Source organism: Camelina sativa, chromosome 17 (genome assembly GCF_030686135.1).
Source record: "Camelina sativa cultivar CO46 ecotype springtype chromosome 17, ASM3068613v1".
In the NCBI taxonomy this organism is placed as follows: domain Eukaryota; kingdom Viridiplantae; phylum Streptophyta; class Magnoliopsida; order Brassicales; family Brassicaceae; genus Camelina; species Camelina sativa.
This window is the reverse complement of record NC_141896.1, coordinates 36,057,651-36,082,278: the sequence shown is the minus strand read 5'-3', so window position 1 is coordinate 36,082,278 and position 24,628 is coordinate 36,057,651. Positions and strand designations below refer to the sequence as shown.

The 24,628-nt window shown below is 40.1% G+C and overlaps 4 protein-coding genes and 1 long non-coding RNA gene across 6 annotated transcripts; all 5 read left to right on the top strand.

The window, feature by feature from the left end:
- Nucleotides 1-9,980: 9,980 nt before the first annotated feature.
- On the top strand, nucleotides 9,981-13,572 carry LOC104758384 (uncharacterized). Of its 2 annotated transcripts, XM_087497144.1 has the most exons (2): nucleotides 9,989-12,366; nucleotides 12,812-13,572. In XM_087497144.1, the coding sequence occupies exons 1-2, from the start codon at nucleotides 10,174-10,176 to the stop codon at nucleotides 12,818-12,820; spliced, it is 2,202 nt and encodes a 733-aa protein (XP_087353270.1). In that variant the 5' UTR covers nucleotides 9,989-10,173; the 3' UTR covers nucleotides 12,821-13,572. The 2 variants fall into 2 exon arrangements, with proteins under 2 accessions (XP_087353269.1, XP_087353270.1); XM_087497143.1 differs by having other exon boundaries at nucleotides 9,981-13,572.
- A 303-nt stretch (nucleotides 13,573-13,875) lies between these two features.
- LOC104758383 (uncharacterized) lies at nucleotides 13,876-16,813 on the top strand. The gene has a single exon (XM_010481243.2). It carries the CDS (start codon nucleotides 14,068-14,070, stop codon nucleotides 16,471-16,473), a length of 2,406 nt encoding a protein of 801 aa, XP_010479545.2. The 5' UTR covers nucleotides 13,876-14,067; the 3' UTR covers nucleotides 16,474-16,813.
- Nucleotides 16,814-17,093: 280 nt separating this feature from the next.
- Nucleotides 17,094-20,660, top strand: LOC147924779 (uncharacterized). Its single transcript, XR_015587031.1, has 3 exons — nucleotides 17,094-17,612; nucleotides 18,111-18,172; nucleotides 20,127-20,660. It is a non-coding gene; the product is annotated as an uncharacterized LOC147924779 (long non-coding RNA).
- Nucleotides 20,661-20,908: 248 nt separating this feature from the next.
- LOC104759928 (uncharacterized) lies at nucleotides 20,909-21,466 on the top strand. Its single transcript, XM_010482796.2, has one exon. The coding sequence runs from the start codon at nucleotides 20,909-20,911 to the stop codon at nucleotides 21,464-21,466; it is 558 nt and encodes a 185-aa protein (XP_010481098.2).
- An 816-nt stretch (nucleotides 21,467-22,282) lies between these two features.
- On the top strand, nucleotides 22,283-24,446 carry LOC104758382 (uncharacterized). The gene has a single exon (XM_087495756.1). The coding sequence runs from the start codon at nucleotides 23,362-23,364 to the stop codon at nucleotides 24,019-24,021; it is 660 nt and encodes a 219-aa protein (XP_087351882.1). The 5' UTR covers nucleotides 22,283-23,361; the 3' UTR covers nucleotides 24,022-24,446.
- Nucleotides 24,447-24,628: the final 182 nt, after the last annotated feature.

Here is a 24,628-nt window from a genome sequence, read left to right as displayed (position 1 = left end):
GACCTTAATAAGGCTTGCCCAAAGGATAGTTTCCCATTGCCAAGAATCGATCAGCTCGTCGAAGCGACTGCAGGCAACGAGCTGTTAACCTTTATGGACGCCTTCTCCGGTTACAACCAGATTCTAATGCACAAGGACGACCAGCAAAAAACATCATTTATCACATATAGAGGGACGTACTGCTACAAGGTCATGCCTTTCGGCCTGAAAAATGCGGGAGCGACGTATCAACGGTTAGTCAATAAGATGTTTGCCGAGCAACTCGGCCGGACTATGGAGGTCTACATCGACGATATGCTCGTCAAGTCACAGCACGCAAAGGATCATATCACTCATCTGCGATAATGCTTCGATACCCTTAATAAGTATGGGATGAAGCTTAACCCGGCCAAATGCACATTTGCAGTCAAATCCGGCGAATTCCTTGGGTACCTGGTAACCAGACGAGGCATCGAGGCGAACCCGAAGCAAATTAAGGCGATCATTGATCTACCACAACCAAAAAACGCCAGAGAAGTACAACGATTAACTGGACGGTTCGCTGCTCTAAACCGTTTTATATCCAGATCAACCGACAAGTGTTTACCATTTTACCAGCTTCTCAAAACAAAGGGAAAGTTCGAGAGGACCGAGGCCAGTCACAGCGCGTTCAACGAGCTAAAGAACTATTTATCGACCCCACCGATCTTAACAAAACCGGAGCTCGGCGAAATCTTATTTCTTTATATCGCGGTCTCAGAGTCGGCCGTCAGCGGTGTACTCGTTAAAGACGATCGAGGAGAGCAACGACCCATCTTTTATATAAGCAAATCACTCGACGACGCGGAAACTCGTTACCCGACAGTCGAGAAGGTTGCCCTGGCAGTCGTCACGTCCGCAAGAAAGCTCCGACCGTATTTCCAGTCGCACACTGTCGCTGTCCTGTCCAACCAACCTTTACGATCCATACTGCACAGCCCGAATCAATCGGGCCGACTAACAAAATGGGCAATCGAACTTAGCGAGTACGACATTGAGTATCGAACTCGTCCAGCTGCAAAGTCCCAAGTACTCGCCGACTTTCTGATCGAACTACCGTTTGGGGAAGCCGAACCAACACCCACTGATCCGTCAGATGATCGGTGGACCCTACATGTGGACGGGGCATCCTCTCATCTTGGGTCAGGGATAGGGATTCGACTAACTTCGCCGACCGGAGAAATTTTGGAGCAATCCTTCCGTCTCCGATTCCAAGCAACCAACAACGTCGCCGAGTATGAAGCACTCATCGCCGGGCTTAAGCTCGCTAACGGAATGCAGATCAAACTGATACGAGCTTTTTGCGACTCTCAGCTTGTCACCAACCAGTTCAGCGGCGAGTACGACACTAAAAGTGAGCCATGGCAGCCTACCTCGATGTCGTCAAGATTCTGTCAAAACGTTTTGACGAATTCGAGCTCATCAAAATCCCCAGAGGGGACAACGCTCCGGCCGATGCTTTGGCAGCACTCGCTTCGACATCGGATCCCGATCTGCGACGAATCATCCCGGTAGAAAGCATTGATACGCCGAGCATCAGTAAAACGCATGCCGAGACTTGTCTCGCACTCCACCAGCCCAATGAAATCAGAACCACCTATCGAACGATGAGGTCGCACCGAGGGTGCGAACCTGCGTCTGGCAGCGACGCGACAGATTGGCGAATTGAAATCCGAGCATACCTAGCTTACGGCGACGTGCTGACAGACAAATGGGCTAAGCGGAGATTAAAGGCTAAAGCCGCCCACTACACCTTGATGAAAGATCATTTGCTTTGATGGACGGCGTCAGGAGCCCTTTTGCTTTGCATACACGGCGACGACACTGAAAGCGTAATGATGGAGACACATGAAGGAGCTGGGGGAAATCATTCAGGCGGCCGAGCCTTAGCACTACGAATCAAGAAGCACGGCCATTATTGGCCAACTATGATATCTGATTGCGAAAAGTTCGTCGCCAAGTGCGAAAAATGCCAGCGACATGCCCCCATTATTCATCAGCCGACTGAACTCCTACGAGCCGGAATAGCTCCTTACCCTTTCATGCGTTGGGGGATGGACATCATTGGCCCATTACCAACTTCCAGACAAAAGCGATATATACTCGTCCTAACCGATTATTTCACCAAATGGGTCGAAGCCGAGTCTGACGCAAATATCAAAGCTCGGGACGTCCAACTCTTCGTCTGGAAATACGTAATCTGTCACCACGGTCTCCCGTATGAAATAGTCACTGACAACGGATTGCAGTTCATCTCCCTGCAATTCGAAAATTTCTGTGCAAGATGGCGGATCAAACTAAGCAAGTCGACGCCGCGGTATCCACAAGGCAACGGCCAGGCCGAAGCTACCAACAAAACCATACTCGATGGTCTTAAGAAAAGGCTAGACGCCAAGAAGGGTGCCTGGGCCGACGAGCTTGACGGAGTACTTTGGTCCTACCGAACAACACCAAGGACGTCCACTAACCAAACCCCATTCTCCCTAGCCTACGGGATGGAAGCAATGGCACCCGCCGAAGTCGGCAGTTCCAGCCTCCGACGAACAATGCTCGTCCACAACACCGCACTCAACAGTCATATGCAAATGGATAGGCTCGACGAGTTGGAAGAAGAACGGGACAAAGCACTCCTACGAATCCAGAACTATCAGCTTGCTGCAGCCAAATACTACAACAAGAAAGTCCACAATCGGTATTTCAACGAAGGCGATCTCGTCCTCCGTAAAGTCTTTGAAAATACTGCCGAGCCGGATGCCGGAAAAATGGGGCAAATTGGGAAGGTCCGTATATAGTGTCGAGGGTCGTCCACCCCGGCGTGTACGAACTACTAACAATGGGCGGCAAACCAGTGCCGAGATCTTGGAATTCGATGCATCTCAAGCGTTACTACTACTAAAAGTCACCAAGCGAGCTCGGCTATATCCAGCTCGTCCATTCTATAGTTTAAATAAGCATGTAAGTGTGAACTACGATCGGCTTGATCCCTTCTGATCGGGGGGTACGTAGGCAGTCCCGTTTTACGAGACGCAGCCGCCAAAAATATAAAATTTCTTTTTCAAGAATGAATTGTCGTTTATAAGTTATTTCAGTCGTTATCCTGGCCCGGTAACGACCTGACATTCCGACGTATTTTTTAAGCCGAGTCGCACTCGCACATAGGATAAGCCGACTATTAGCGGTCGCCCCTGATTATTTTAAGCCGAGTCGTCACTCGCACTAAAGGGTAAGCCGACTATTAACGGTCGCCTCCGGTTATATTAAGCCGAGTTTAACTCGCATAACAAAGATAAGCCAACCGTCATGAGTCGCACTTTTTTTCAAAAAAAAGAAGAGTGTAAAAGTAGAACTCTCAAAAGTAACATAAAATTTCGCTATGTTAAAAAGAACGGGGGTTGCAACAGTCTGGTGCGGGCGCCGACCCATTACGACACCAAAAAAAAAAAAAGGGGAAAAGACATAACGACATGGATCATAGCGAAGCCGGAGCTTGGCGAAACTTTCAAACAAAAAGAGCGTTTAAAACAAGGGGGATTAAACGAAACTCAATAAATACCCCAAGGACGAGAATAAGTTTTTCAAGGGAGCCGACCCCTAAACACGGCGCATAAAAGTACGTGGGAGCCAACCCCAAAAATACGGCAAACAAAAGATAATACGAGGGAGCCGACCCCTCGACACTGCGACAATAGAAGAATCACGAAACTAAGCCAACAACCGGCGACTCATGCCCGGGAGTTGACGGACGTGGCAGTCCTTCTGCAGGAAGGTCCGTACCCTGCTCCTCGACTCCATCAGAAGGATGGTCATTGGCCTGCACCTCAACTCCATCAAGAGGACGATCGTCAACCTTCTCCTGCTCGTCCAGTTCTTCACCCCCAATCTCCCCGCTCTCCGACCCGTCATCTCCCCCCTCGTCATTGCAAACCTCGGTATTCCCGCTGATTGGGGAGGCGATCCAAGTCGGAATCGGGGGAAGAGGCCCGACAAAGATCTGAGACATGTCGAAATCAGCCTCGGTAATGTCCGGCAAATCGACCTTTTCAACCTCGCTCTTCAGCTGGCTCATCACAGCCGTAACTTGGTCCATGATCCCTTCATCAAGTAAAGAAATCCGACCCTCGGCAACGAGTGTTTCGAGCATCTGAACGTTCCCAACAGCTAGGTTATACTCGAGGAACTTCTCCCGCGACGCTTCAACCGCTTCGGCGTAACTTTTGTGCTTCGATAAGAGCCTCTGCACGCGACCAGCCACCTTGTGAAAAGCGTTGATTCGCTCGTGATGCCCATACTCGTCAGGCCGATCCCTAAGCCTCCTCGTCTCCGAGTTAAGGGTGAGCTTCAGACCGTTACAAGCAACTTCAGACTCCTCAAGTTTCGTCGAAAGGGAGTCTCGTTCCTTGATCAACCCGCTCCGGTGATGTTCGAGCTTGGCCACAAGGTCGTTGAGTCTCTGGTTAGACCGCACCGCCTCCCCCAGTTGCGCCTCAAGGCGCTCGATCCTCTCACTCGACTCCCCAGAACGCTCCCCTTCCAAGTGCCGAACACGACGCTCGTAGCGAGACGCCAAATGATTGATACGCGCAATAAACTATGATAAAGAAAGGAAAAGACAATCATAAGAAAAATGAGTAAAGGAACATTCATAGCAAGTTGGTTTAACTGACAAACCTCAAAGGACGCCTGAGCAACTTCGGTAACCGCATCAACCTCTTTCATCTTCTCAACTGCAGGAAGACGACCTTCACCAAAATGGATCTTCCGAAATAACTCGGCACATGACTGCGAATCATCTGGAAAAGGACGAGCCCCAGAGGAATGCGTAAAATTCCAGCTAAAGTCTACTGACTTAGACTTCTTTGGTGGGGGAGACCGCCCTTGTTCAGGACCATCCTTCCTTTTCTGAGAATCTTTCGGCACCTCGGCGATGCGACCAGGAGTCCCGTCCACCTTCTTCCTGGGAAGTGTCTCCTCCGGACCAACGTGACGATTTGGGGGAAGGGATCTTGGACGCGTTCTCGACGGGTCGTCCACAACCTGACGAGAGGAAGAAGAAACCCTTTTTGACGAACCAGAGCTTGGAGGATTAACACCTGGACGAGCATCATGACGAATAGCGGAACGAGGCAACGGCTCCGGAGCTCGGCGATAACGAGCAGACGCGTTAGGAACACTCAAATTCATCTTACCCATCGTTCTGGCTACAACACAAAGCGACGAAATTAATTTCAAACTCAAGGAGCAGCAAAAAACGGGTTCAACTATGCTAGGATGTACCTTTTTTTCTTCGAGGATCAGATGTCTTCCATGAACGACCTTTTTTCGGCTCGGTACCCGGCCAAACGTAAGGGCAGAAAATCTTGATTGCGTCTATCTCGGCCTGAAATGAAGAAGGGTATGGCAGCAAACACCTTGGAACAACAACTAAAAAAAAAAAGAAAGGGGAAAGGTTAAGCACGACCAGAGAGTAGTGCAAATAAAATATACTAGGCAAGAAGGGTCGGCTACCGGGTGAAGGGTTCCACCCAGAAAACCAAGGAATCGACGGATCCTCCAAAACCCCCTCACCGACTTCAAGAAAGAAGTACGAGCCCTTCCAATTATATGTTTTTCCCTTAGCACCCTCGACGAGCGTCGTCTTCCTTCCCGACGCTACATAGTAAATTCCAGGAGTTTTGTCTCGGCTCGACGGGTTCAGACACGTCAACTCTTCCAAATGATCACAAGTAAGCTTAACCCCCGCAGCTTCGGCCATAATCGAAAGGCCAACAGCATTTCGAAAGGTCGCCGGGGCAAATTGAGAAATGGCCGCCTCACGACGAGCAAAATATGTCATCAGGAAAGACGACAAAGGGAATGTAAGCCCGCACTCGGTGAAGTACTTCTCCGAAAGGCAAATAAAGCGGAAAGGAGCATCCCAGGGAATCAGAATTCTCGGTTCGGTGTTTAATTTCCCTATGCGAACTGCATCATACGCCGCTCCCGGTTTCAACGTCGACGGAGGGAAATGAGAGAAAAGGTTCTCGGTTGGCAAAGGAACGTTGTCCAACTCGGGAAAGGATGGGTCATTGATCAATGGCTCGTCTATCAGGGAAGGAATCCTGCAAGGCAGACCCGACGAGCTTGGAACCGCCGACCCTGGAACGAGACGACGTCTCAATTCTTCAAATCGAGCCATGTCTGAACCCGCCGAAGATGAATCAGAAGGACTCCGAGAACGGCCCTCCCGGCGAACGGACCTATTAGAGCCATCAGATTCGGAAGTCGTCGCTCGTCGAAGATGGCTCTCGACGGATGGATCGGACGATTGAGAACGAGGGGAGTTCATAGTAAAAGTACGACGCACTAAAAGCAAAATAACGACGAGATAAGAGGAGGGAGAATACCTGAACGATGAGCACCGAAAAACGCGAGAAGAAGGTAATGAGAGAAACGGAGAAGTGATATTTATAGTAGAAGGACGAAGGATCTGGAAGCGTCATCATTACGACACGCGCCCCATAACGGTACGATTTCCGGATCTCACGCCCGTCGATCACCGCACACAACGATTCGACCCCAAAAGTTGGGAACCGTTCCTTCACGCGTGACCTTTCGCTCCTTCACGGCTGTTCTTCGCCTAAAGACTACGAACTAAAGGCCGCGGGGGGGGGACTACTGTTGGGGGTGGATCCACACCCTAAACAACAGGCCTGGCCCAGAAAAAGCCCATAATAAATCTCCAAAGGAAGGGAGGGTATTATGGTCTTTTCGTATAGACGAACCGACACGATTCCCTATAAAGGGAGACGTACGGTCCGCAAAATGGGGGGATCGAAAAGAAGAAAAGGAATCGGGATAGCAAGTACGAAAGCCTCAGCTCGTCCAAGTGGAAATCTACAGTTTAGACTCAATAGCTCGGAGGATCGACGAGATAGCAACTCGTCGATTATTCTCGTTTATACTTGTAACTCGTTTAAGTCGAGTTGTAATCCGTCCTTTTGTGTCTCGGCATCAATATAATAAAAGAGAACTTCGACCCTCCTTTGACCGAACTAAACATATTAATTGTGACCGATCTGGACATCAACAGTAAATATTATTTAATCTTTATTCACACCTTGTAGTTTTTTTTTTTCTAATTTCTTAGAAAGTAGTATTTCAATTTTAGCACCCAAGCTGCAACATTGCAACTTGCAACATGGCGGAGTCTGAATATATTTAGATTCTTTTACAAAATCTAGTTTTTTTTTTATTTACAAGAATTTTATTTTCAGCTTGATTTGACAAACAATATCGACTGAAATCAAATAAAAAATATTATAATTTTAAATCTACAAATAAAAGTTATTGAACTTTTATAGTTTAAAAGTAGGAAAAAAACAAAATTCAAATTTATATTAACATTTTTGATGTACCTTTGGCAAAGTAACCTTTATGTTATAATTAATTACATGAAAAGTCTTTGGAAAAATATATTTCCAAATTTTATCTAATTTCTATAATTTTTTCTACCTAGTTTAAACTTAAATTTATGTCTGTCCTTTTGTTTTTATTTGATCTTATATTTAAATTATTTTGAATTATTATATAAGACATTTACTTAATAAAATTTTTATTTTTTTTGTTCTGAATATGATGTGATACAATTTTTTTTAAGCTGACATATATTACTCAATGGATGAATATAAAAATGTATGTACAATGTGCCACATTCCCTAGAAAAATAGGACAGTGGTTTAGAGTCATACTAGAATAGTAGAATATAAACCAAAATTATTATAAATACGAATGAGCGTGTAACTTCATTTACTAGACATTCAAATTTAATAATTTTATTTAGTTTACTCCCGTTTTTTTGTTTTAAAGAATTTAAACTTTTAAAATTTTCAAATATAATTAGCTTGGTACTAGACGAGTAAACATAATTTCATTATACTGTAACACTATCAATATTTATAACAATATTTATAACTAATTACACTTTTGGTACACCGCATGACAATTTTTTTTTACATAATATTAATTTAATAAACATAATTAGATATATCTATTAAATTAGAGTTATAGATATATCTAATTATGTTTATTAAATTAATATTATGTAAAAAAAATTGTCATGCGGTGTACCAAAAGTTAAATCATAAATTAACAATCAAAATATAATTATACAATGTTAAACATTAAACAATAGAAACAAATTAATAAACAAATACAGCTTCAAATTTAAATCTTTAAATCTTTAAGTTACAAAAAATTGTCATGCGGTATACGGTATACCGTAGGTTAAAATCTAATTAAGGGTTTAATTACTAAACTTACAGATAAAATGTAAGGATTTATGAGTTATTTCCATGTCTAAAATACCAGCTTTTACTTTGTATTTTTTCTTTTTGTTAAAATCTTACAAATTCTGGTTTTAATTTTTCGCCTTTACCCATTTTATTTACATTTTTTATATATTTTACATTTAAATGTAATGGCAAAAATTTAGAGCAAAAATGGTTATTTAGATCCATATAGCTTTTTCATAATCTCCAAGGAGAACTTTAATGTTAAACTTGGAGGTTTGAGCATGATAAAACTTTAAATTTTATGAAAAAGATATCAATATTTATATTTCGGTGAACAATTCTATAGCTATGTGAATCTGCTACACAACTACATTTCTGATTAAACTAAGCAGAATTGAATGACCACTATTTTCCAACAACTTATTTTCTTTATTAAACTTCTTTAAGAAAATTTTTGATTCTCATAAACTTTTGAAAACTGCTATATTGAAAACTCACCAATTCTGAAAATGTATCACCGTCATTAATTCATTATCTCTACTCCAAAATAAGAATATATTAGAAAATTCTTAAAAACACAAAACTTGGATAAAATGAACATTATAATGAATTTTATATAAATTGTATATTGGATCACAAATACTAAAAGTAATGATGATGAGTATATAAAATTTTTATTACAAAGTTTACTCTACTCTTTTAATCTCTGTACTCTTTGAACCACTTAACATAAGTTACATTTATTGTACAAAGAAAAATTTGTTGAATAAATTTACATTCATTCAATAAACTATAAATATATTACAAAAAATATTTGACATAAAAAAGAAAGGAACAATTATTTGATAGAGTATTACAATAATTCCTTATTATAAGAAAGAAGTAAGAAATAATCAGAAATCTAAATTTGAAAATATCCATCTTGTCACTGCAAGTACTCTAGATTCTTGATTTCCAAGTCAACTTCATGATCTGAAAATATGCTTCAGCTTGAATATCATTAGTTTTTTTTTTTAATTCTTTTTCCCTAAAAACAAGTGTGAGAAAGTAAACGTAGAAGTTAAAACAGTTCATTTGATCGATTTGCTTTAAAAAATGATTTCATGCAAATAATTAAGGTTCGACACAAAAAGTTTTATTTGAATTGATTTTCCCGATCCTCGGTTTACTTGAACCAAAATGGTCAACGGAATAAAAATGCTTTAGTCAATTTTTGTTTGTAATGTATTTTTGACTTGGTTAAACCGATCACTAGTTCAGTTCAATCCGATTTTTGGTTTATTTTGATTGAAGTCCAGTTTCTTATTCGTTTTATCTAATTTATTATTTTTTTTTTATTATTTTTGATAATATAATGTCCAATAAAAACTTTTTCATTTTTGTAAAGACCGAGAAAACCAACCGGCCTATATAAATATGAGAATTAAAAAATCGTTATTCTACTAGAACAAATTAAATTGAATCTGAACCGAAAACCAAATTGATCAATCATTCACATCTAAACTGAGTTACAGATTAACTCGTACTGTATCAGTCTACTATAAAATTGCCAAAATACATAAGAAAATGACTGATATTAAAAAAAAAAGAATAGATAATAATAATGTATATATATTTTTTAAAAATTGACAAAATTTAACCAAATAACACCACAAAAAGTGTGAATTGTTTAACGAGTAGGAAATTAAAGAAGGGGACTTGCTCTGTCATAAAAAGCAAACTGTTGCGTCCAGCGGTCTAACATTTTACTCAGCACATCTCCAACAAAAACGCCATCTTTTTCCAAACAGAGCAATTTCTGATTCGTAAAGTCTCCATTTTTATTTTTCCTACTTTCAAAATCCCTAGCTTTTGGTTTGCTTCTTCTCCATCATCATCTACAGAGATGAAAAACGCATCTTCTTCATCACCCACTGAGAATCTTCTCATTGAAGAGAGAGAAGAAGTCATGGTTACTAAGAAAGGTCGCTGCTTGAGAAAAACCCATTTCCTTAAACCCTTCCTTACCTCCATCAAAGGTGGCTCTGTAGCCGAGCTTCCTCGTCGTCACTACCAACGTCCTTCTGATTTCTCTTCTGACCTAAAACGCTTCTCTTCACAGGTTTCCTTCTCTGGGTTTTGGTTTGCAGAGCGTCGTTTCTTATCTTGGGTTGTAAAAATGGAAGCTTTACACGCACACACTTGGAAAAAAGCTGGGATTTTTGACGCAATCAAGGCTTCTACTTACAAAATCTCCAAAAACACGTCTTTGATTCTCTCCGTTACTGAGAAATGGTGTCCTGAGACCAAATCTTTTGTCTTTCCTTGGGGTGAAGCAACGATAACGTTGGAGGATGTGATGGTGCTATTAGGCTTTTCTGTTTTGGGCTCTCCGATCTTTGCCCCTTTGAAAAGCTCGGAGATGAGAGATGCCGTAGAGAAACTGGACAAAGCAAGATTTGAGAGTAGATGCAGAGATAGCTATGTGAGTGTAAAGTCATGGATTTCGAGCTTTTCAGGTAGCGGTGGTCAGATGGAGCATGAAGCTTTTCTGGTTTTGTGGCTTTCGCTTTTTGTTTTTCCTTCTACAGCTCGTCGTTCTGTCTCCAAATATGTTACATCTATCGCTGTTCGTTTAGCTAGAGGTGAAAGGATTGCTCTTGCCCCTGTTGTTCTCTCAATCCTTTACAGAGATTTGGGTCGAATCTGTGATTTTTCTAGAGATAAATCTGATGACAAAATTTACATCAAGTCTCTGTTTAAGTTAGTACAAGTTTGGATATGGGAGAGATTCAGAAACACAAGACCAAAAGCTAGAGAGATACCCAAAGGTGAACCTAGGATAGCTCAGTGGGGTGGTCTGCCACAAAGAAGTAAAACGAGATTGAGGTTTGATGATTTTGAGTGGCGTCCTTACACTAAACCGCTAAAGAACTGGAACCCACTCCGGTTTTACCTTGAGGAAGCTATGTGGGTGACTGTTGATGACAGTGTTGATGATGATGAGTTTGTTTCGTTTGCTCGATGTGTGACAGTTTCTCAGCTTGTTGGAGATGGTTTCTTAGAGGATTACTTCCCGAATAGAGTGGCGATGCAGTTCGGTTTGGCTCAAGATCTTCCTGCTTTGGTTACTCGTCGCAGAAACTTCACAGAAAAGGAGGCTTGGAATGATTACAGTAAGTCACTTGATGGTTTAAAGCTCTACATGCCTTGTCGCCTTGATCGAGGTTCTGTCACTACGAGATACCGAGTCTGGTGGCTGAAGTCAGTTGCAAGGTTTTTGGGTTCTGCAGAAATGCAGAAAGAAACAATTGATACTTTTGATGCAAGGAAGAAATCTGATCATGATGATGATGCATCTCCCAAGGTACTGCCTTTGAGTCATGTGGTTCAGAAATTGGAGGAAGGCTTTTCTGCAAAACGTAGAAGATCTAGGTTGCATAGACTCGTAAAGCAAGATAAGATAGGAGTGTTGGTCAAGAGTCGTGTATCATCAGGTAGGAAGATGAACAAGAAAAGTAAGGATTTTACAAATAAGAGAAGCAATAACAAGCGAGTGCAGAAGAAGCGAGCTCATGAGGATGATGATGAGAGTTCTATGGATGAAGAAGATGATAAAATAAATATCGATGTATCTCCCGAAGTACTTTCTTTGAGTGTGGTTCAGAAATTGGAAGAAGGCTTTTCTACAAGACGCAGAAGTCCTAGGATACAAAGATTAGTAAAGCAAGATAAGATAGGAGGGTTGGTAAACAGTCGTGTATCATCAGGTTGGAAGATGAACAAGACAAGTGAGGATTTTACAAATAAGAGAAGCGTTAACAAGCCAGTGCAACTGCAGCAAAGCATTTACCAGCCAGTGCAGCTGCAACAGAGCATGTACAAGCCAGTGCAGCTGCAACCAAGCATGTACAAGCCAGTGCAGCTGCAGAAAAGCATTTACGATCCAGTGCAGCTGAAGGAAAACATTTACATCCCAGTGCAGATGAAGAAAAGGCTTTACAAGCCAGTCCACCTGCAGCAAAGAATCAACAAGCCAGTGCAGCTGCAGCAAAGCATTTACAATCCAGTCCAGCTGCAGCAAAGCACTTGTGAGCCAGTGCAGCTGAAGCAAAGCATTTGCGAGCCAGTGCAGCTGAAGCAAAGCATTTGCGAGCCAGTGCAGCTGAAGGAAAACATTTACATCCCAGTGCAGATGAAGAAAAGGCTTTACAAGCCAGTCCACCTGCAGCAAAGCATCAACAAGCCAGTGCAGCTGCAGCAAAGCATTTACAATCCAGTCCAGCTGCAGCAAAGCATTTGCGAGCCAATGCAGCTGAAGCAAAGCATTTGCGAGCCAGTGCAGCTGAAGCAATGCATTTGCGAGCCAGTGCAGCTGAAGGAAAACATTTACATCCCAGTGCAGATGAAGAAAAGGCTTTACAAGCCAGTCCACCTGCAGCAAAGCATCAACAAGCCAGTGCAGCTGCAGCAAAGCATTTACAATCCAGTCCAGCTGCAGCAAAGCATTTGCGAGCCAGTGCAGCAAAGCATTTGCCAGCCAGTGCAGCTGAAGCGGGCTAATGAGGATGAAGAAGATGATAACATAACTATTGCTCGATGGATCGAATCTAGGAAGAAGTATAGTAGTGATGCAGAGATAATTGTTGGAGATGCTTCTGAAACACTTGGAAAAAGAACTAGAAGATATCTGGCAGCTGATAGCGATGATGGTTCAGAGCCTTGTAAAAAGTATGCGTCGACTAGAGTAGAGCAAAGGAGGGAAAAGGATGATGAAACTGCAAACAAATCACAGAAGACAAGGGAGATTCTTAATGGTTTTGATGCTGACGTGATTGGAAATAATGAAGGGAAGAAGAATATGATCGATGGTGAGCAACATAATGGACTGATTCTGCAAAGCATTGGAAGAGATGGGAGCAAGAAAGCAGAGTGTTTGGTCCATGAAGACGGAGAAAAGCAGAGGTGCAATGATGAGAAGTTGTGCAGTGAAGTTAAGAAAGAAGAAGAACTTGATGAAAGACTGAAACAGAGAAGGCTTGCAGTAAAAGAGATAGAACTGAAGCTTGAGGCACGTATGGTTAAGGTGAAGAAGACTTTGGCCAAGATTATAGTGTGGAAAACCAGAGGAAACACAAATCACAATATTTGAGTGTGTCTTTTGCCCTTTTTCACTTTTGCATTTGGAGAGAACTTACCACCAGACACAAATATTTATGGTGTTAGTAGTAGAGAAAGACATATCAAATGGAGGAATCAGTACTTTTTGCTTTTGAATTAGACACTGAATTATAGAGTTCACAAACATAATCCAAATAGAAGTTTATCTCTAATTCTCCATAATAAAAGTTACTAATATTTTTCTTACATAATTTAAGACAGAAGACGTCGCTAAAAGATGGAAACTTTAAAAATGATTTTGACAAAATGAGTAATAAATTTTTGAAAGCAAACAAAATTGAAAATTGCATCATTTTTTTTGGCAGCTTGTAAATGTCATTTACCCAGCAGTTTTTGTATCTTTTTCCACATACATCTAAAATGATTTTGACAAGATAAGTAATTATTATTTAATCGATATTCACAGCTTGTAGCTTTTTTTATCTTATTTCTTAGAAAGTACTATTTCAATTTTAGTACCAACCTGCTGCAACGCTGCAACAAAGCTTCTGTGTGCCTTGAATTTGAAACATTAAGCCACAAGAAACAAAAAAAAGCCTTAAACTTTTTCTTGCTTTCATCTTCTTCTTCTTTTTCTCCATTTATTGAAGATCTTCTTTGATAAGAGAGAAGAGCTTTCATGGCGTCTCCCTCTGAGAACAGTAGTCGATCCAGAAGCCAAAAAAACCATCTTTCAAAACCTTGTCTCACCTCCATTGAAGGATTTGAAGCTCAGGAAACGCGTTCATCTCTCTCTGCTCACTCAAAGGACCTTTCTGGGAGTATTGAGTTCTGCGGTTGGAGGTATCCAAACAAAAGGTTCAAAGCTTGGGCTAGAAAAATGGCATCTTTGCACGAACCCATTTGGAGAAAAGCTGGGATTTTTGAAGCTGTTGTAGCATCTACATACATAATCCGTAAAGACACAGATCTCCTTATGGGTATTGCTGAGAAATGGTGTCCTGACACTAAAACCTTCGTTTTCCCTTGGGGTGAAGCAACCATAACCCTTGAAGACGTTATGCTGCTTTTAGGTTTCTCTGTTTTGGGTTCGCCGGTTTTTGCTGCTCTGGACAGCTCAGGGAAGAAGGTTATGGCGAAGCTAGAGAAAGAATGGAAGCAGATCAAGAAAGATAAGACCATTCTGGTAAGCAAATTATCATGGATGGAGAGATTTATGAACAGTAATGATGAGCTTGAGCATGTTGGGTTCCTTGCGTTGTGGCTTAGCTACTTTGTCTTTCCATCAAACATGTTTCATCTCTCTAAAGCTATTTTGCCAGTTGCTGTTCATCTTTCAAGTGGTACTAAGATGGCTCTTGCTCCTGCTGCTCTTGCACACTTGTATGCAGACTTAAGTATCTTGAAAACCCATATTAGAGTTTACAGTAAATCGCTTATTAAGGTACAGATTGACCTGACTGCTTTGTTTAAGCTGGTTCAAGTTTGGGCATGGGAGAGATTCAGGGAACTGCAACCAAAACCTTTTGCTTTGCTAAGGGGTGAGCCAAGATTGGCTCGGTGGTCTAACCTGAAACAGAGAACCACCAATGCAAGGCGGATTCTGATCCACTCGAAAATGGATAGTTTTGAGTGGCGTCCCTACACTAAAACTTTGAAAAATTGGGACTTTCCTAAGTTTTATCCTGAGAAAGCGATGAAGGTGCCTGTTGGTCCCAGTCTTGATGATGAATTTATCTCTTTTGCTCGATGCATCAAGGTGTCTGAGCTTGTTGGTATTGACACAGTGGAGCATTACTTTCCCAATCGGGTGGCTTCACAGTTTGGGATGCGTCAGGATGTTTATTCTCCTCTTAAAGGTTACAGACTCTCACGTGAGGCAGCTTGGAATGTGTACGATAAGCGTATTGATGATTTTACATTATACATTCCTTCCCGTTCTGCAAAATCTTGTGTTGTACCAATGTTCTGCGAGTGGTGGAGGAAATCAGCTGAAACATTGAAATCAACCATCAGAGGTGAAGACACTAGCTTTGTCCCTTCAGGCTCTAAGATGAAGAGAACAAGAGAAGATGGAATGAAGATAGCTAAGGATTCAACAAACAAGAGACGTAAGTACATGAAGCAAGCTCATGAGAATGAAGAGAGTACAATGGGCCGTTGTCAGAAACAGGTTGCATCATACAATGATGAAGACGATGAGAGCCTCACTTTTGCTCAAAGAAGGGTACTTTATAAGAAGCAGTATAGTGGTCTTAAGAATAGTGGAGGAGATACTTCTGAGCCGCTTGGTAAAAAAGGTAGATTTGAGGCGGGTAAAAATGATTTAGGACGTTGTGAAAAGCTTTTTTCGATAAGCTATGAGGGAGATGAAACTGTACTAGCACCGGAAGTAAAGAAAAGGAATGAAGAAACAGAAACTGATGAAACAGGAAGCAAAGCAGGGAAGCGTATGGTTCTGAGCCCATCTCATGAAACTAACTCTTCATATTCTCCTGTTGATTTTGATGGAGTAAATGACATTGTTGTACCAGCTTCAGAGAAAAGGCTATTCTGTGATGATGATCTTGATGTGTATGGGAGTTATGCAGAGAAGGAGACTATGGATGATGGCAGAAATGAACCAAAGTTTTTGGCATGTGAAGATGATACCGTAGCTGGAGAAATGACGAGATCAGATGAGAAGTTGTTCAGTGAAAATGAGACAGAAAATGATGATGGAATGATCAATGACAAGGTACAAGCATTAAAGGGAGAAAAAAATGAAACAAGCAAAGCATATAAGAGTATGGTTCCCTGCCCATCCGATAAGTCAAACACTCACATCACTGTAGGTGGTAGAAGCCAGGGACAAAACTGTTTGCTTCATGACGATGGTTTTGGAAGTGAAGAAACCAAGAAGTCCAATGAGCAGTTTGAGGATTTAGAAAAGAGAAACCATGATTCTGGTGAGGGTGACGTTGATAATGACACCACTGAAAAGAGATTTCAAGAGCTGAAGGTACTGGCATCAACGATAGAAGAGCGTATTCTTAAAGCAGAAAGAACTGTGGCATGGCTGAAAGAAAGGAAAACCAGAAAATAGAGAAAAATAACAGCAGCTCGTTTGAGTTAGTTGCTTTTCTTGGGTAGATAAAGAAAGGAGAAGTCAAATGCAAGTAGAACATCAAAGTTCAGTCTCATATCTATATGATCTTTTGGTTTAGTAGAATCTTTTGATATTCCTGCTTAGTATCTTTTTGAGGACTTGTTTGCTTTAAGTGTTTCATATTATATCTTTTGAACTCAGTTATGATATGAGTAGCTTCTTGGTGTGTTGCAGATCAGAGTTTTGCTTACAGGGATTGTGATCTATTATGATCTTTTTGGTTTAATAGTATCTTTTGAACTAAGTTATGAGCTAATAAAATAGCTTCTTGGTTTAATTTGTTGCCTATCAGAGTTTTCTTAAAGATAGCCTAATTCCATTATATAAAATAAATCATATAAAAACCAAAAACAAAAATAGATTTTATTAGAGATATTAATAGTTACATTAGGAACAAAAGAAACCTTTGAATGTGTAACCAGAACATCATTGTCTACTAAAACAGATTTACAAATTGACAAATTCATATACCTTATTTTCAACAATGGCATACACCTATCAGAATTACAATTAACATTTTCCGTATCAATCTTGTCGTTTTGTCTCTCTGAATTTGTCACTACTCACTAGTAATCTTCTTGCAGGCTCATTGCACATGGTCACAAGCCGCTAAATGACGAATTATTAGGCCATGTTTATAGAGGGATCACCTCACCTGATCTTGGGGTTAAAAAAAAAAAAATTTAGTGAATAGTAGTCCTAAGATCAGATGAAATGATCTTAATTAAGATCAGTTCTCCATATGATCTTGTGCTGACGTGTCAGCTGCTAAAGGAAAGAAATGTTTATTTTTTTTTCATTTCATTCCAGTTTTAATTTTCATTTTTCTTCTTCTCTCTGTCTGGACACGCGATTTCGCGATTTCACGAGAGAATTATTTCCGTCATCGTCTTCTCCTCTGTCCGGCGATTGAAACACCGGGGCGACCGTCTCCTAGTCGTCTCCTCGTCTCGTCGTCTACTCCGGAGCCACCGATTATCATTGTCTCTTCTGTCTCGCGAAGTCTAGACATCTCCTCTGCGTCGCGAAGCTGAAGATCTCGTCGTCTTCTCCGTCTCCTCTGTGTCGTCGGCTAGGTAATCTCCTCTGTCTCGTCGTCTTCTCTGTTTCATTTGGTTTTAGGGTTTCGAATTTGGGGAAAGTTTGATTTTGGGTTTCGATTGGTTTTAGGGTTTCGAATTTGGGGGAAAATTGATTTAGGGTTTCGATTAAAATTGATTTAGGGTTTCGATTTGGGGGATAATTGATTTTTCCCCCAAATTAAAATTGATTTAGGGTTTCGATTCGATTTAGGGTTTCAAATTTGGGGGAAAATTGATTTAGGGTTTCGATTAGATTTAGGGTTTCGAATTTGGGGGAAAATTGATTTAGGGTTTCGATTAGGTTTTGTTTTAGGGTTTCGAATTTGGGGGTAAACTGAGTAATAAGGGTTTCGAATTTGGGGAAAAATTGATTTAGGGTTTAGGGCGTTTGATTATAGCGTTTGTTTTATTGATCTTATTGCTTTTGATTATAGTGTTTGTTGTATTGTTACTAATCATGAATGGATTTTGGTTTGTTTATGAGGCATGTAGGTGAGGTTTAGCAGGGCGATTTAAATTGGACCACCGCAAACAACATTCATCTAAAGTAAAAGGTTAGTACCACTCACTAAAAGGAAAGTTAATGTAATTGCTTGAAAATTAAAGTTTGTTTGGTTGTAGTCTATACTTATTTTCATTGTCTTGGTTGAAAAGTATTGTTATTGGTTGAAAAGTTGAAAAGTATTATGCGGTGGTGTTATTTTCATTGTCTTGGTTGAAAAGTATTTGTTATTTTCATTGTCTTGGTTGAAAAGTTATTGTGATGGTGATTGCGAGAGTGTATGTTGGTTGTTTCATTGTGATAGTACAAAGTTATTGTGATGGTGATTGCGAGAGTGTATGTTGGTTGTTTCATTGTGATAGTACAAAGTTATTGTGATGGTGATTGCGAGAGTGTATGTTAGTTGTTTCATTGTGATAGTACAAAGTCATTACTTCTCTAAAACACTAAATGTCTATGTTGTGATGGTCTATGTTGGTTGTTATTATCTGAAACATTAAATGTCTTTTATTTACTGCTGATGTGACTGAAGTAGGTATAAATGGTTATTTAGAATTAAAATTCTCCAACAACACCAAACTTTTAATTTAATGATCTTCTCTATATTAACCAATCTCTAAATCATCTTCTTTCGTAAATCATCTTTTTCTTAAGACATAGCTACTTCTCTTCCTCATCTTGTTTCGTAAATCATCTTTTTTCTTAACACATAGCTACTTCTCTTCCTCATCTTGTTTCGTAAATCATCTTTTTTCTTAAGACATAGCTACTTCTCTTCCTCATCTTGTTTCGTAAATCATCTTCTTTCGTAAGACATTGCTACTTCTCCTCCTCGCCTTATTCCGTTTTCATTCACTACTTCCGTTTTAAAAATTTTTTCCTATGGAATCAAATAATAATCCTAATAGTCAGTCTCAATCCTACTTTAGTCTTCTAAACTTCCCCTACGACAGCTTTGCTCCAAATGTAAACCTTGGATCCCCTCAAATCCCTTCTTTTTGCTCGCAAACCAGTCCACAGCCGAGTCAACCTCCTACTCAAACTGAAGAGACAGCAGAACAACGTAGGGAGAGAAGGATATGGTCCGCAAAAGATGACTTAGTGTTAATAAGCGCCTGGTTAAACACATCGAAGGATGGGATTGTTGGGAACGATCAACCGTCTGGATCCTTCTGGAAGCGCATTGGTGATTACTATGCAACAAGCGATCATGTCCTTGGTGGTGGTGAACCAAGGCTCCGTGATCATTGTAGACAACGCTGGCAAAAAATCAGCAGGGAGGTCAGTAAGTTCTGTGGAGCATACGCAGAGGCAAAGGCTGAGAAAGCTAGTGGCATGAATGATGTGGATATTCTGCAGAATGCTCACCAACTATACACGAAGCTGTACAAGAAGAAGTTTAGTTTTGAGTACGCTTGGAATGTGCTTCGCTATGAACAGAAATGGATTAATAATGAGCCTATGAACCCCACTCCAAAGACAACCACCTCTTCCAAAAGAAAAGCGGATGAAGATGTACCATCGTCAGGGTCTGTTGTGGGTGAGCAGGAGAGCAGGCCTGCTGGAATAAAGGCAATGAAAAAGGCGAGGAACAAAGGTAAAGAGAAGGCTGCACCATCCACAGATTTTAGTCAAATGTGGGAAATTAAAAAGAAGGATTTAGAGGGCATGAAGGAACTTCAAAAGATGTCCATTCTTGACACTCTCATTGCCAAGAAAGAAACGCTAGATGAAGATGAAAAAGCTCTAAAAAAAAAGCTAATGGCTGAACTGTTTTAGCTTTAGGGTTTATGCTTGTTTAATTTTAGTTTTATATGATGTTTTTAATGAATCGGCTTATATTTATTTGATGTTTATGTATTTCCAGAAACTTTAATGAATGTTTTTAATGAATGTTTTCAGAAATTTTAGTTTCATATGATGTTTTTAATGAATCGGGTTATATATGTTTATGTATTTTCAGAAACTTTAATGAATGTCGAATGTTTGGTTTGTTTTGGTTTCAGGTTGTGGAAGACATGTTCTCTGACTATGACGAGGGAATAAACAGCCCCTTAAACTATAGTTCCGATACAGAAGATGAGGCTGAGACTGCTTACTATGAACCGCAACCATTAAACCGTGAAGCTGGTCCATTACCTAGTCTGTCGAACCATGAAGCTGGTCCATTACCTAGTCTGTCGAACCGTGAAGCTCAACCCAAGGACGAAGTGATCCAACTCAAGGAGCAAGTAATCCAACTCAACGACCAAATGATACAGCTCAAGGTTCTTGTGATCCAGCTGACGGACAAAGTGAACCAGCTGACGGACCGAGTGATCCAGCTGACGGACATAGTGAACCAGGTCAAGTAAAATATTGTCTTGAAAAGATGTTTGGTTGTTTCTTTTGGTGTTGCAACCCGTGATGTTGGCTGTTTGCGAATTATGAACCCGTGATGTTGGTTGTTGTTGTTTTTTTTTGCGAATTATGAACCCGTGAAGTTGGTTGTTGTTGTTTTTTATTGCGAATTATGAACCCGTGTGTTTAGTTTGGAATTTGCCATTGATCAGTCTATATATATGAGCCATTTGTTTCTCCCAACAAAACAAACATTTGTTTCTCTAAACAAAGCACAAACATTTCCTTCTCTCACCAAACTCAAATATTTCTTTCATTCATCAAGCAGAAATTTCCTTCTCACCCAAAACAAATATTTCTTTTCCTAAAAAACTATCACTTCTCACCACTACTCACAAATATTTCTTTTCCTAAAAAACAATCACTTCTCTTTCTTTCCTTCATTGCTATGGCATCTTCTTCCAACAAATTTCACTACCATTATGACCCAAATAATGATAGTTTAAACCTATACTTTCAAGAGCAATTTAATAACCAATTTGAAGCTGTTGAAGAAGCTATTCCGGTGGAAAGGAAACCACGTGAATATATTGATAGAAAACGAGAAGAAGGGCATGAACGTTTGTGGAACGATTATTTTTCTGATAATCCGACTTACGATGCTCACCACTTCCGGCGACGGTTTCGAATGAACAAGCCGCTGTTCTTGCGTATTGTAAATCGTCTCAGTGAAGAAGTTCCATATTTTAAGCCAAAAAAGGATGCAACCTTCCGGAATGGTCTATCACCCCTACAACAATGTACTGCTGCAATTCGACTTTTAGCGTATGGGACTGCGACGGACTCGGTTGACGAATACATACGTCTTGCTGCTTGTACTGCTCGTAAATGTTTGGAACATTTTGTCGTCGGGATAGTTGACTTGTTTGGCACTGAAACCTACGCCGACCAACAGCAGAGGATCTTCAAAGGCTACTATTTACCCGGAGTGGGCGACATTTGTTAAATCCATCCCACAACCACAACATCCGAAACATCGTTTATTTGCACAAAAACAAGAAGGTGCACGAAAAGATGTTGAGCGTGCATTTGGAGTCTTGCAATCTAGGTTCGCCATGATTAAAAATCCAACTCTTTTATGGTCCAAGGGTAAAATTGCATATATAATGAGAGCATGTCTCATACTGCATAATATGATTGTCGAAGATGAACGAGATTCATACACACTCTATGATGAACAAGAATTCCAACAAGAAGATGGAACTGGAACTACTCCGGATCTTACCTTTTCAGTAACTATGTCTTCAAATCTTGAAGGTTTAGGTGATGGTCATACATTAATTCGTGATAAACAAGCACATCGCAAATTAAAGGAGGATTTGATTGAGAATATTTGGAATAAATTTGGTCATTTGTATTAATTAAATAAAATGTTTGTCTTCTTTAAATAATTAAGTAATAATGTTTTTTTTTAATTTTAATAAAAGTTGTATAAGTTTTCAATTAAAATGTTATTTTATAAATTTTAATAATTGTAATATGTTTAATAAGAAAATTAATAAACATTATATTAAATAGTTTTAAACATACTTAAATTATATATTAAACATTAATCTTTGTATTTATTCAATATTTTTAAATTTCTATAAGAATATTATATTATTAAATCTTAAGATCTTATACATGTTCTCCCTATAACTAACTTCTTAACAAAAGATCTTAAGACCTGATCTTACAATATTTTTACATTATTTCTCATCTAAGATCACCCCACATGATTCCCCTATAAATATGCCCTTATAGTATGAATTTTATTATTGATTGAGAAGATTAGTTAATTGATGACACCTTTTGTATTCACTGTAGTTTGTTCTTACCTTTAAAAGAACAGTTTCTCTTTAGCACCCACCTGCAGGCTGCAACAATAGTTTCTGCGTGTCTTCACCTTCAAACAATCAAACGTTTCTAGCTTTCATTTTCTTCTCCTGCATTAAAACTTCTTTCAAAAGAGAGAAAAGCTCATCTCATGGAGTCTCCAACTGAGAACAGCAACTGACCTAGTAGCAAAAAACCTCATCTTTTAAAACCTTGTCAAACCTCCATTGATGGATCTGAAGCTCGTCAGAAACGCTCAGCTCCTTCTCCTGACTTAAAGACTCTGCCTTTCACTGTTTCCTTCAATGGGTGGAGATTTGCAAACACGAAATTTAAGCTTTGGGCTAGAAAAATGTCAACTTTGCACGAACCCATATGGAGAAAAGCTGGGATCTTTGAAGCAGTTATAGCATCCACATACAAGATCCGCAAAAACACAGATCTCGTTCTGGCTATTGCTGAGAAATGGTGTCCTGACACTAAAACCTTCGTTTTCCCTTGGGGTGAAGCAACCATAACCCTTGAAGACGTTATGCTGCTTTCAGGTTTCTCTGTTTTGGGTTCATCTGTTTTTGCTACTCTGGATTCCTCCGGAGAGATGATTCTGGCGGAGCTAAAGAAAGAATGGCTGAAGATCAAACGAAAAGGTAAAAACAGTTTTGCAACTCCAGTTACATGGATGGAGAGATTCATGAACAGTGAAGATGAGCTTGAGCATGTGGCTTTCCTTGTGTTGTGGCTTAGCTACTTTGTGTTTCCGTCACACTTCCATCATATCTATGAACCTACTTTTTCAATTGCTGTTCATCTCTCGAGTGGGTACTAGGATTGCTCTTGCTCCTGCTGTTCTTGCTCATTTGTATGCTGAGCTAAGTCTCTTGAAAAACCACATCAGAGACATGGGAGAGGTTCAGGGAATTACAGCCAGTACCTAATCCGTTGCTAGAAGGTGAGCCAAGATTGGCTCTTTGGAATGACCTGAAACAGCAAACCACTGATGCGAGACTAATCCTGGACAATTCGAAAATGAACAGTTTTGAGTGGCGTCCCTACACAAAAACTGTTGAAAACTGGAGGTTTCCTCTGTTTTACCCCGAGAAAGAGATGTGTATTCTTGTTTCCCCATGTCTTGATGATGACTTTACCTCCTTTGCTCGATTCATTAAGGCGTCTGAGCTTGTTGGGATAAACAATGTGGAACATTACTTCCCCAATCGAGTGGCTTCACAGTTTGGCTTGCTTCAAGATGTTCCTTCTCTTGTTAACCGGAGCAACCTCTCACGAGAGGCAGCTTGGAATGATTATAATCAGCCTATTGACGATTTGACAATATTACACATTCCTTCCCGTACTGCAATACCTTGTGCTACTCCATTGTTCTGCGAGTGGTGGAGGACGTCGTTTCCTGAACTCAAGTATCATTCAGAAGAGAATCTGGTTGTTGAGTCAGATGAAACATTGGGAGAAAGAACCATCACAGGTCTGGACAATAGTTTTGTTCCTTCCGGATCTAAGATGAACGCAACAAGTGGGGATAATATGAAGTCAGCTGAGGGTTTGATAAACAAGATGCGCAATTACATAAAGCAAGCTCGTGAAAACGATACCAATGAATCAGCTAAAACACTGAAGTCAAGAAACATCATAGGTGATGATGATACTAGTTTTGATTCTTTCAGGCTCTAATATGAACAGAACAAGCAAGGATGGAATGAAGATAGCTGATGATTTAAAGAAGAGACACAAGTACATAAAGATGAAGCTAGCTTTAGTATCTTTTGAAGACTTGTTTGCCTGCTTGAATGTTTCAAGTATTTGAACCTAGTTATGAGCTTCTTGGTGTGTTGCAGATCAGAATTTACTACATCCTTAAAATGAAAACTGTCTGATTCCATCAAGTGAAATAAATCATATATGAACTAAGGAAATGTCTCAGGAGAGATTATTGGGTATATTAGGAACTAATGTTGCATACTTAGAAAAACCATGTGTGCCTAGAGACCAAAATAAACAAAACTTTTCAGATGTAATTACAACAGTAGCATACACACCATTCAGATTCCTAAACCCAGAAATTCATATACATTATTTCAACAATGTTGTATGCTCCATCATCTCTTGTATGGTTTACCATCATTGATCTTCCGCGCATTAGACATATCTTTTCAATGATAGTAGAAACCAATTTGAAACTGTAACAGCAAAAGTTATGCAATAGGGGAAAACAAAGTCAAAGGTTTCAAAGCTCAAGAAAATGTAAATGCTTCTGCACGGTCATTTAGTACCCACCCGC

What these genes read in the sequence shown, in the direction of transcription:
- LOC104758384 (XM_087497143.1), top strand. Translation starts at nt 10,174, where the DNA reads ATGAAAAACGCATCTTCTTCATCACCCACTGAGAATCTTCTCATTGAA.
- LOC104758383 (XM_010481243.2), top strand. Translation starts at nt 14,068, where the DNA reads ATGGCGTCTCCCTCTGAGAACAGTAGTCGATCCAGAAGCCAAAAAAAC.
- LOC104759928 (XM_010482796.2), top strand. Translation starts at nt 20,909, where the DNA reads ATGGCATCTTCTTCCAACAAATTTCACTACCATTATGACCCAAATAAT.
- LOC104758382 (XM_087495756.1), top strand. Translation starts at nt 23,362, where the DNA reads ATGAACAGTTTTGAGTGGCGTCCCTACACAAAAACTGTTGAAAACTGG.